General features: G+C 46.7%; 1 protein-coding gene across 1 annotated transcript in view; it reads right to left on the reverse strand.

Moving 5' to 3' along the window:
- The window catches only part of LOC136631713 (alpha-tectorin-like), a 25,472-nt gene extending 16,512 nt beyond the window's left edge, over window positions 1-8,960 (reverse strand). The window contains exons 1-2 of the mRNA XM_066606001.1: window positions 8,893-8,960; window positions 1,221-1,273 (exon numbers count right to left, since the gene is read on the reverse strand). Coding sequence (XP_066462098.1) covers window positions 1,221-1,273; window positions 8,893-8,960 — 121 coding nt within the window. The remainder of the gene's footprint in view (window positions 1-1,220; window positions 1,274-8,892) is intronic.
- Between the last annotated feature and the right edge of the window lie 3,413 nt (window positions 8,961-12,373).

Genomic DNA, 12,373 nt, shown 5'->3' on the forward strand with positions numbered 1-12,373 from the left:
TTCTATTAAAAGGCAAAAAATATTATAACAGAATAGCAAAATCTGCAGTTCTGGCATGTTGTTGGTGTTTGATGGCCATGTGGTATAAATATGTGAGATCAATGCTTCCTCCACACGGGCGACGGCGATATCATCGCGAGAAAATCACACAGAACACAAATGCGATATCGCTGCGTTTTCTCGTGGCAATTTGGCAACTTTGTAGCGCTCTTTTGCCAGAATTTTCCGAAGGTGGAGGGGCTTAAAATGCCTTACCCCGAAAATAAGTCCTAGCTGCATTAAAAAAAAATTGAAAAACACAATACATCATCCAACAGCCGCTGTCAGGTCCACCGCACTTCTCCTCGCAGGTCCCCAGCACTTGTTTGAAGGCGTCTGTTAGCGAATCCTGGATTGGAGGTTCAAAATCCTTGCCTCCAGGAAGCGCTGGCTGTGATTGGTTCATTGAGCGCTAGCTCTGATTGGCTCAAGAACCAATCACAACCATTCTATATTGACCTCAGTTTCATTGCTCTTCCCACACTCCATGTAACCCACCAGTCCATTTTTGGGGTAAAGGGTTACTGGTTCTCATTAAAAGGGAGAGTCTGGCCTCTTGTCATCTGATTATCTATCCTCCGGATAGGCCATCAGTAGTTAATGAACGGGGTCTGCCACTCAGGACCCCCGTGTATCAGCTTATCATCCGGATCGCTGTCTAGTGCAGTGGGCCGGATGTTGTCATGATTGGACAGGGGGCAAATGCCGGCACTGGCTTCACTCCCAGTGAAATCAATAGGTGCGCCGTGCTACTATTCCCCTTCCTGTTCGGTCCTCATCTGATCTTGATCCCTTTCTCATCCTGAATGGACCCATTTTGTAGTTTTTCTAATACCCCTCTCTAAGGGCCCTTTTACATGGAACCATCGGACGCAGATGCCCACCAGGTCGCCCCAGCGATGACCATTCCTGGGCTTTTACAGAGGACCGAGCATCGCTCAGTGAATGGTATCAGCATTCTCCACCCCCCGACCTCCTCTAGACACTTCTTTTTGCCAACAGCCCTTGGTTGTCCCTAGAGTTGTGTTCTGTATTCCAGGGCCGAACTACATGTTAATCCGTGACAGTGAGATTCCAATGTTTTCCATCACATTTAGACTGTAGACATTGTATATCGCATCATCTTTACCACATTGCTACTATTATCACATGAGCCCCTTTATGTCACACTGTATCCTTACCTTGTAGCAGGCAAAGTGCAGACCACAATCCCAGCAGAGATGAATAATTCATTCTAGAAGAACAGACATGAATTAGCGGTAGGTTATGACCGGACCGTACAACAAGTTCACAGCGAGCGGCGCGCCGATCCGGCACAGTAAATAGCGAGCGTCTAACGTTTCCATCTGACCTTCAGTAGGTAAAGTGAGTCGGTAAACAAGCATTGGTGAAGCTCATCGCTTTGGTTGGGGAGGATGTTGTTTAACCTTCATACTGTATTCGGAGACCCCCTATAGTCATCGCAGGCTCCTCTACATCCAAATGGCTTCGGTCCCTGAATGTAGGGGCAAAATAGTGTCTCTCTGGTAAAACTATATGTCTTGGGAATCTAAAGATGCATGTCGCCCATCTAGTTCAGTCTATTATCCTGCAATGTGGATGCAGAAGACGGCGAAAGAAACAAAACATGAGGTAGAAGCCAAGCGTCCTCATTTTAGGGAGAGCAGCTCCTTCCCGACTCCAATCTGGCAGAATAATCCCCTAAATTCAGGCTGTGTTTAACTTATGTAGGTAATATGGGGCAGACAGATCCTCGGGTTTGGACCAGAATCGTGATGTAAGGAAGTCTCAATACGGGCGCAAGTGCCAAAATGATAACTTTTGAAGGTTACGCCAAGCCCCACCACGTTTTAGAAAGTTAGGCAGGGCTCAGCGTTAGGGGCGTGGCCAAGATGAATGTTCTTGCATTTGGGGAACCGGAGAAAGATCTGTTGGACAAAGACTTGTTCAACTGCTGAATGTGTATGAGCAACATATACACTGACATAAAACCTTAAATAGTGCCTGTACCCCCTCACCAATTGCCAATGTATAACTTATACCAGCTGTAGATAGGTAGATAGATAGATGGATAGGACCACTTCTCTGTGTGAGGAGAGCAGCAGGGCAGGCAGACGAGGACACTGTACATTGTGTCAGCAGGAGGCAGAAGCAGCAGAGTGATGACATCATCATCCTGCTCCACTCCCCTGCACGCAGTGTGTCTACCTCTCTCCTCCTCCTTCCTCTTCTTCGGCTTTCTCTCAGACTAGACCAGCCTGTAATGCACTATATGTGCATTTGTATATGGCGGAGGGCGGCCTCTGAGCCCCATCAGTGCAGGGGCCGGTCGCCATTGCAACCCCTGATGGTACACCTATGGGGCCACGTTAAACAGAGGCCATCATCATGATGTGAGTATGGCTGAAGAAATACTGCAAGTATTTTGTTGAATCTCCTCTACAAAGAATCCAGTCTTATGGTGAAATCAAGTCCTACCGAGCAACATCAAGGTGTGTCTCAGTGTGAGCACGGTGCAAGCAAAACTAAAAGTACAAATGACTGCGCTCCTGGTGGATTAGTAGTGTACGGAACATGACGTTTCCACTTCCTTCACTAATAACCCACCAGCAGCGCAGGAAGGTTTTATTTTTAACTTTGCTTGTTTAAACGACTGAGTATCTTTTCTACCTGGGATTTCCCACGACGCTCCTCCACCCCCACCTTCTCCGCACCAGGGCGCCTATCAGGGATTTGGTGGTGGATTGGATTAGCGGTGTGGACGTCTGCCAATCGATGGCCGTTCCACACCAGGTGAGTCCATTTTAAACTCCTCCTGTTATATTCTGTTGTCTGAAGCGCTGTGTATATTTATGTTTAAACTGTTTTATTAGTATGTAATAGTATATAGGTATACAGCATACTGCGCTCAAAACTATGGCCACAATTCAACATACACCTAGCCGGCAGGTATACCCTCAGCGCCTCAGGTGTGCTCAATTGTTTAAGCGATAGTCCTTTAGCTGTGAGCTTTTTCAGCCGGGGCCCTAAGGGGAGACCCCCAGGGATCCCCCCCCCCCCCCGCCGCTTGTAATTCAGCATTAATGCAAGCTCAGTGTTCATTGTCCTGTCAGTATGACACTGGATAGAATTAACACTTAATATATCCGACAACGGCCCGTCTGTAAAGAAAAGGGAAAGTAGAAAAGAAAGATGAGAGAGGAAAGTATCAAGAAAGTAAGCAGGAAGGATCGGGCGGGGGGGGGGGGGATAAGAAGGATAGAGGGATTAGGAATGACAAGAATTCCTGGAACTCTGTCGTCTCCAGGAAAGGGGACCATGCCATCCATTTTCCCAGCGATCCCCACGCTCCAGGTGATCTTCCACTATCAGTTCCTCCATATGTCTCAGGTGGCCTAACTCTTGGACAAACTCTACTATGGTGGGGGGGCAGGTGCTCCGCCAATGCCTGGGGATCCCGGCCGTCGTTGCTATACGGAGGTGACGCAAGAGGCCTTTTTTCATTGTTGACAAGCTCCTGGGAATGATGGAGGGCAGTGCCAGCTGTGGGGTTTGCATGACCAACCCGTGTGTTGCCCTTTCATACATGGAAAACTCGTCCATCCAGAAGGGCTTCAGGTCCGGGCACTTCCACCAAATGTGGAGCATCGTCCCCACCGCAGAGTTACATCGCCAGCACTGGTCCGACACCGATGGATATATGCGATGCATTAGGACTGAACATCTGGAGAGAATTTTATAGTTTTTTTGCTGGGCAGCGCAGGGCACCGGTAGATTGTGTGAGAACAAGTATACCCTGTCCCAATCAGAGCCCGGTATCGGTACAGCCAATTCTCCCTCCCAACCAAGGACAAGAGAGGGGGTGTCTGAGGTGGTATATACTCAGTATACTGTATATATTTGAGAGGCCGTGAGGAGGACGGGATCCCTGTAGAAATTGGTCTTCAACTGTCGTGGGGACTTCCCCTTAGCTGAGAGGACTCCCTTTGGGAAGTGTAGAAAGGCCGATAGCTGCCTGTATTTGAAACCATGAGAATGTCATGTCTGGGTGTCTGGCCTGGAGTGCAGGCGACAAAAGCACCACTCAAGCAGTCTAGTGGCAGCTTAGGATCTTAGGAGTAGTAGAGCTTAGGATCTTGGCCCCCTTCCTCCGTGTGACTTATGGCGAGATAGAGTGTGATAGCTCAGCCTACTCCTTCTTCCCCCTCAAACAGACTGCCTGGACTTCCCTGAAATACTGAGCCGAGACCCTAATAGGGAGCGTCTGGAAGAGGTAGAGCAATCGAGGACTATGGTATATCCATCTTAAGAACATTGATTCGTCCCAACCATCGCGGGTGTTTTCTGGCGTCCGTGTTCAGCGCTTGGGTTGTTTTTTTCAGCAATGGGGCGTAATTTAGCTGAAATAACTAAGACAATCCAGCAGATACGTGGGGACCTAAATATTTCAGGGAAGACGACCTCCACTTGAAGGGAAAGTGAGTGGCCCGCTGCTCGACCGCCTCTGCCGGTAGAGATACGCTGCCATGGATATTTATATTTGTAAGTGTAACATATAAACTACCAGTCAAAAGTTTTAGAACATCTCAATTTTTCCATTTCTTACATTAACTCAGTTTAAGTCCAGCAAATAACATGAAATGGGTCAAAGGTTTGGAAGTTAAAACCATAAACATATGAAAGTTTAACATAAAATGAAACAATAGCCGGAATTTATGATTTTAACCAAAGGGATTTTTTCAGGAAAGTCATCACGGAGCGCTGCTCTGCAGCACAGAAAGAGAATTATGGTTTAAAATTGGATGCAAACTATTCCTATAGGAGACTCAACGTTTGTAGATGACTTTCAAACCCTCTGATTCTATATAAGCAGTGTTGGAACAGACGGCACTGCAGCCTCTGAGGCGGGATGTGGACGGTTTAACTCTTCAGGACGGAGCACATTGCTATCATAATGGCAAGAAAAAGGCAATTAACGAAGGAAGACAGACAATTAGAAGTCTAGGTCTGTCCAACAGAGACATTGCCAAGAAAGCCAAGAGGGCCGTCAGTACAGTTTCCTATATTATCAAAAGGTACATGGAAACTGGAGGAAACTGTCCGGAAGACGTCTGGCAGACCAAAGGCCACTACGAAGTCACATGGCGAGTTTTTGAGAGTCGACAGTTTGGTGATCGCCGCCTCGCAGCACAAAACCTTCAAGCACAGATTAATCTGTGAAGATAAGACTTCTATCTGCAGGTCCGACCGGTGGAGAATCAGTAAGGAAGCTGCTGCTAAGATTGCACCACGCAGTATGCTCGTGTACGCTACTGCTCGCTGCCTCTTCTGCTTGTCCAGGCGGCCTATAGTAAAGGCCTACAATGGTGTCCTTTCTGTTGTTCTCTCCTTGTATTCTTACCCAAACAGTTTCTACAGAACTCCCAGCTCTGAAGCTTGAACCTCGGTGGAGACATAGCACACGTTGCAGCTCACCATTCGGCTGCTCTCCCCTTCCATGTTGAGGTCACTTCCGAAATTCTAAAAGTGAAGAATTCTTGTGATGATATAAAACCTATAAGAGGCCAGTGGGCTTCAGAGAATGGCCTGAGCGTCTGCAGACCTACACCCCACTGAGCCTGTTTGGGATCAACAGATGATGTAGAAGAACTCATTATACTTATGGGTGGGATTTAAGAAGAGGCGCTCCTTCTGCCGGACCCCGTATATATAATATACTCACAGACGTAATCTAAAGCGAGCGATCCATGTGCGAGGGGCGTTTACTTTACAGGAATGCAAAGAGGGACAATGATGACGGCATACATAGATTTTCTCTTTCCTAAGCTCCACCCATAACCGCAACCAGTCTCATCGCTGACCGCGCCAAATCATGCCACACCATCTCCTTCAGAGAGCATTGAGCTTATTCCAACTGCTGATCTTTAGTCTTACCAAAAGTAAAATTATTAAAAGTTCAAAAAACCCTCTTTTGCCAGCTTTTGCATAAAAATTTAAAGCAATATTTGGTATCATCAATTCCGTAAAATGCTGAGCTATAAAAATATCGCATTATTTATCTTGCACGGTGAACGCAATAAAAAAAAATGCAGGGGGCGGGGCCTGACTGCTGCCCGAGGCGGAGGCTTCTTTTTGACCTCCACTCAGTTTTTTTCCTCCAAGCGACAGAATCAGCTGACAGCGGCGTTCCTTACGTGAGCGGACTGCTGTTATACTCACCTGCCTTCGCCATGACATGCAGGAAGACTGCAAAAGCCTCTCCGCAGCAGATGGATGATTTCTTCTCCCACGGTGCTAGGAGAGACCGCACTGCAAAGGCCCAGCGCTCCTCCTGTACAGATCGCTCTCACGATTCGCTGGCACTAATGATCTGTGCCGTTCCTCCTCCTCCAGTCCCCTGCTGAACGCTCCAGATGATGCCCGGGCTCCAGAGCCATTGGGAGAGGAGAATGATCCTTCATCACCCACTACACCCAACACTGCACCCTCATCCAAGATGGCGCCCAGCCACATGTCTCCCATAGGAGTCAGTGCATCCCTCACAACCAGCCCAGGCTGACAGCCTCCTTCACCTTGTAAATCTGTTACAGAGGATTTATTAATAAGGTCCCTTCATCTGACCAGCCTGCATCAGAGGCTTCTATAAAAGAAATGATGCTGGCCTTAAGGAGCTCATGGCAAAGGGATCTTAGCACCATTTCGACTTCCTTCACCTCCTCTATAAAAGAAGTAGAAGAAGAAACGACTCATCTAGAGCACAAAATGGAAGAATTGACCAGCAACCCATAACTCGTTGGTAGATGCTCATTATTCCCTCGAGGAAGATGTGGACCTCATCAAAGCTAAGCTCGTGGACTCAGAAGAACGCAGCAGACGTGATAATATGAAGTTCAGAGGAATCTCGGAAAAAGTCAGTCCATCAGAATTACAGGACTTCATGACCCAACTTATGAAAAGACTTCTACCGTCTCCCTGCTCTCGGGAACTCACTATAGACAGGGCACATCGCCTGCCAAAACCAAGTCCTCCCTGATAATGTTCCCAGAGACACTATTCAAGAATCCACTTCTTTCACATTCACTCATGTTCGCTTTCCACAAGGATACTACTCTGGCCTGTTCGCAAATATCCAGTTGTTTGCAGACCTATCCTCATCCACATTACAAGCCAGAAAGGCATTTGCGCATATTACGGCCACATCGTACATACAGATGGCACGTCCCATACTCTCTACAAACCTGCGGAATAACCTCTCCTTATGTCGCCTACACATTCCAAAAAACCCACCTAACAACTGAGCAGACCCTTCACCAGGTGACCTCAAGAAGGGCTTCGGTCGTCTCCAACCTACTGAGATGTTCACAAACCCCGGTTCAGAATGGAGGATTATCTCTTGTAGGAGAACTCTTTCCTCCAGCCACGTTGAATGGGTTTGGCGATTCCTGCTAGTTCTGCTCTCTGTTGCTCTCTTATAGGCCTTTTTCCTTCACAGGTCAACAGGGAAAGGCATCCCAAAGGCCTGCATATGTGTCCTAAATGTTCCTGTTTCCATCTCTCCCTGTATCCATTTCCAAAGTGGCCAGTACTCTATGGTTCCAATACTCTAGTGACTATTTACGCTTTTTATATGCTCTGTAAAGGCAGAAGGGCTGATCTCACCATTTAGGAGCTCCTTGCTGTGGAGAGACGGACTACATGAAAAGGCTGATATTGTATGTATCAAGAGACGCATTTCGCTTCCACCTCATGCCCTAAATTCTCTCACAAGAAATTCCCAACAATCTTTTTGTCGTGCACAGAGGAAAAGAAGGCCGGGGTCTTGATTGCGTTCAGAGACAGAATTAATTTTACCCTTTCAGAGAAAGCCGTGGACCCCATGGCAGGTTCATGATTCTTTCGGGCTCTGTTAACGACACCCAAATGACTCTAGTGAATGTTTATGCCTGAACACTTCCCAAAGCAGAAAGAAAATCCACAAAGCCCATATAGGAAACCTCATAATATGTGGAGATTTCAATATCATCCCAGACAAACCACTTGGCTCCACTAGCCCCCCTAATAGGACAGTCCCAGTGCTAGCCCCGTGGCTCCACAAAGAAGCTCTTTATGACACATTTAGGTGCCTCAAGTCTTTCTCTGGAGATCTGGATTGATCTTTTCTTAGTCCACATATGGACTCTCCTGGTATCCTAACCCTGGAAATTGGCAATACAACGTGGTCGGACCGGTCCCCCATTCTTCTCAAGCTCTCAGTTGCTAATCTCTCAAAATCACTAAAAAGCTGGAGAAATAACATCCCCATCATGAGAATCCCACAACATAAAAAGCTGATTGAAGAAACATTGAATGAACACTTTTCAATTAACGCAAACCCGGGCAGATATATCCTCCACGTGGAATGCTCACGAAGCTTTCATGCGGGGTATTCTCATCAACATAAGACGTATACATAGCCTCCGCTCATGAATAGCGAACAAATCATACAAATACCTCCCTCACAATCACTTCATAAAGAATTAATGTCCAGGCGGCAAAACTTACGGAATGAGGAACACAACAAATCTATAAAATACTCCCGATTGACCTCCAACATTTCCTTCAACAAACCCTAAAAACTGATGGCAAAGATAGCTGGACAACGGGGTGATCTAAAAGAGGACGGCTCAGGGGTAAAGATATCACACCCCCAGGATTTAGCCTATTTCCTTCTAAACGACATAACCTTAAGGATGAGACCTCAACCCGACATTCATCTAATTAATAGCTTCCATTACAACAGCACAGAATAGCGCCCGCTACTCCGAACTGTCAGATGAATCTTACAAGGGCTTCTCCGCTGTCTTGGCCCCTTACATGTCTGAAACCTTCAACAAGGCAATCTCTTGTGGTACATTACCAGAGGAGATGCTCAGGGCGACCATCGTGACTGTACCAAAGCCGGGGAAATCACTTAATTCTCCAGCGAATGTCAGGCCCGTGGCACTTCTAAGTTGCGACACTAAAATCTATTCAAAACCTTTAGCCCGGAGGCTTCTGAGCGGGCTTCCAAACATCCTTCATAGCGACCAGGCGAGGTTCATGGAGGGGAGACAGACACCAGACAGAACAAGACGAGTGAGTAACCCAATATTTGCTGCAGATTCTGGCTGTATCTCCTCTGTGCTTCTGGCCATAGATGCAGAGAAGACTTTTGACAGAGTCCATTGGGAATTTCCTTTTGCTACACTTTGCATGCAAGCTCTATATGGCTCCTCCTCTGCCAATGTGTTTGTAAATGGAGCCCCCCTCAAAAGTGTTCCAAATCATGAATGGGACACGTCAGGGATGCCCCCTGTCCCCCCTATTGTTTACTATAGTTATGGAGCCGTTTGCTGAGTCTATTAGATCATACATGGACATCAAGGGTATCCCCGCCGGCTTAAGGCAACATAAAATCAGCCTATTTGCAGATGACGTCCTTTTAATACTCTCGGTTCCCTTAACATCATTGAGGAAAACCTACGGAACTACACTCCAATTTAGTCAAGTTTCATATTACAAGCTTAACAGATAAATCGCTGATCTATGTATTAACATAGGCAGGTCTCTAAAAGAAGCCATACAAAAATAGTCCCCCTTTCAACGGCAGAACAAGACCATTCCCTATTTAGGCATCAAGCTCTGCTTCCCCCCATCAGACATGGTCGCAGCTAATCTCTCTCCTCTTCTGTTCGATCTTCAAGATCCTCACAAAAGATGTACCCTCATGGATGGGGCGAGGGGTACTGTATAAAATGTTGATCCTGACCGAAGTGTTTTTTACTATTTTTGCACAATTTCCCTCCCTATGTCCCGCTTGGAGATCTCAAAATTTCCAAAGCAACTGTCCAATTTCATACGGAGGGGAGAGAGGCCGAGGGTTACCTCCTCTATTCTTTTTCTCAACAGGAGACAGGGAGGAATGGGGGTATCCGATCTGTTGTCCTATTTACACACAACTATTCTAGATCAGACCCGGGCGTGGTTTGGTGACATCACACATAAGGGTTGGCTACAAATAGAAACTCCCTCTAAAGACAAGAAACCTCTTCTGCTAGCCGCTGTCCTAAGATTCCTTCAACTCTCTCCTCCTGCCTTTTCAGGCCTACAGCAGCTGCCCCCGTCTAGTCAAGCCTCTCTACAGCCGTGGAATATGTTGGCTCAGGGAATACCTTAACCAAATTACTACTAGGAACATTTTATCCCAGATCTACGCACAAACACGTGGGCGGGTAAGGGCATAGTATCCCCAAGTGACCTAATGCAAGAAGATAAGCTTCTCCTTTCCAGCCCTCATAGCGACATTTACTCCAGAGGATTTTTTTAAATACCTACAAATTAGATCTCTCCTGAGATCTTCAAAGCTCCAAAAGGAGACAAAACCTCTCCAGTTGAGCAAGATGCTTCCCAATACTCTCGCTGTCTCTCAGTCCCTCACGAGGGTTCCATGATGTTTTCTCGGGAGATATGAGAGGCACAAAAATAATCCATCTTCCCAACTGGGAGACAGATCTGGGGAAACAATTCACGGATACCCAAGGAGTTCCTTTGAATGCGCCAACAGATCGACTCTAAACGCCAACCTGATAGAGGTTCATATTAAACCCCTGTGAAATTAGCTAGATCCCTTCCCAACTTAAGTCAACAGTGCTGGAGATGCCACCATTCAGGCATGCTATACCATACCTTTTGGCGTTGCCCGTTACTGTCTCCGTTTTGAAATAAGTTTTTTTTGCCTTCTAAAGTCGATAAAGGGAATGGACATCCCCAAGACCCCAAAACTGTCTCTCCTACTCTGGGGAAGCAATCTTACACCCCACTCACAGAGGAGACTAGGGTGCCATATTCTCCTTGCTGTCTAGGAGATGAAGAGACCTGAGGTACATTACTACAGTCTGCGGCTCAATTATTTACCGCCAAGGGTCTTTCCAGTGGGTAACGGAACAGTGGCATCACCTGTGACAACCCCTATACCTGTTCACAAGTTATCGGGCATCTGAGGGGTGCCCAGAAGAGGACCAGCACCGCCGTGGCCAAGGCTATGTGTGTCCCTCTGGGAGGGAGAGTAGTAAGTGCCACCGTGACCAGTGTCCATCTTGCCCTCCCAGCCCCTCAACGTACGCCCTGAGTCCGGGATCACCCTACGGGACACTGCAGATTTGCCTGAAACTATGTCTGAAACTGTCTGCAAATGCGTTTTCACACATCCGGTAGCACTCCAGGATACATTTCCTCTGTTCCAGTCTTAGTCTGGCGTCACCTGTTATTTTTAACTGGTTAAGCCTGGAAAAGAGTAAAAATTAAGTGGGGGAGATAAATCAAAACTGGAGCAAAGAAAAACTGTCCGAGTGACCCATAGCAGCTGCTTACAGAAGTGGAATCTGATTGGTTGCTACTAAGCCGGTTTTCCTTTGCACCGGCTTTGGCTTACCTCCCCCAGTGAGTTATAAGTGTGTATGTATTTTTTGGTTATGACTTCTCCTCCAGATTCTCAGATCTCATCCGATGGAGCAGCTGTGGAATGTGCTGGAGAACAAGACCGATCCATGTAGGCCACACCGAACAACTTATAGGATCTGCTGATAATGTTTTGTGCAGATATCACAGGACACTTCAAAGGTCTTGTAGAGTCCGGGCTTTGGTCGGCCAGAATGGGAACCTACACAATATTAGGCAGGTGGTTTTGGTGTTATGGCTGATTAATGTATACAGTAGGTTTTCTGCTTATTTTCACCTCAGACTTTTCCTTCAGCCCCGCCCAGATGACTATTACATCGTTTGTAGCAGCCCCAAAAGATGATCTTATGTCGATATTATTGGAATGGCTCGCTGAACACCTCTGTGTCCTCCTACCAGCCCAGGAGCAGATTGGGATAAGTGCGGGCCAGCAGACCCTCTGTGACGTTCATGCACCGGCTTGGAGCTGTAGGTCTGGAGAATGATCAAGGAGAACCAGGAGTCGGTAACTGTAGATCATTTTTTCCTCCCACTTTTAAAAGATTGTAACTTTATTTTTCCGCCGGCGCCCCCTGTCTGAGGGCTTGTGGTTTTTTGCAGTAGTACTATTTAATGTACTGAAAAACTTAAAAAATGCTCTAAGTAGTGTGAAATGGAATTGCAATTACGCGATTTTTTTGGGGGGGGGGGTGTCTTGTTTTCATGGCATACTCGTTGAGGCAAAAATGACTATCGGGTGGGTCAGTTATTATGGCGATACCAAATTTATATAGTTTTTTTTACTATTTTTAAAAATTAAAATATCTTTTTATAAAAGCCCCTTGCCCCGCCATCTTCAGATTGCCATAACCTTTTAAGC

This window comes from Eleutherodactylus coqui, chromosome 6 (assembly GCF_035609145.1).
Source record: "Eleutherodactylus coqui strain aEleCoq1 chromosome 6, aEleCoq1.hap1, whole genome shotgun sequence".
NCBI lineage: Eukaryota > Metazoa > Chordata > Amphibia > Anura > Eleutherodactylidae > Eleutherodactylus > Eleutherodactylus coqui.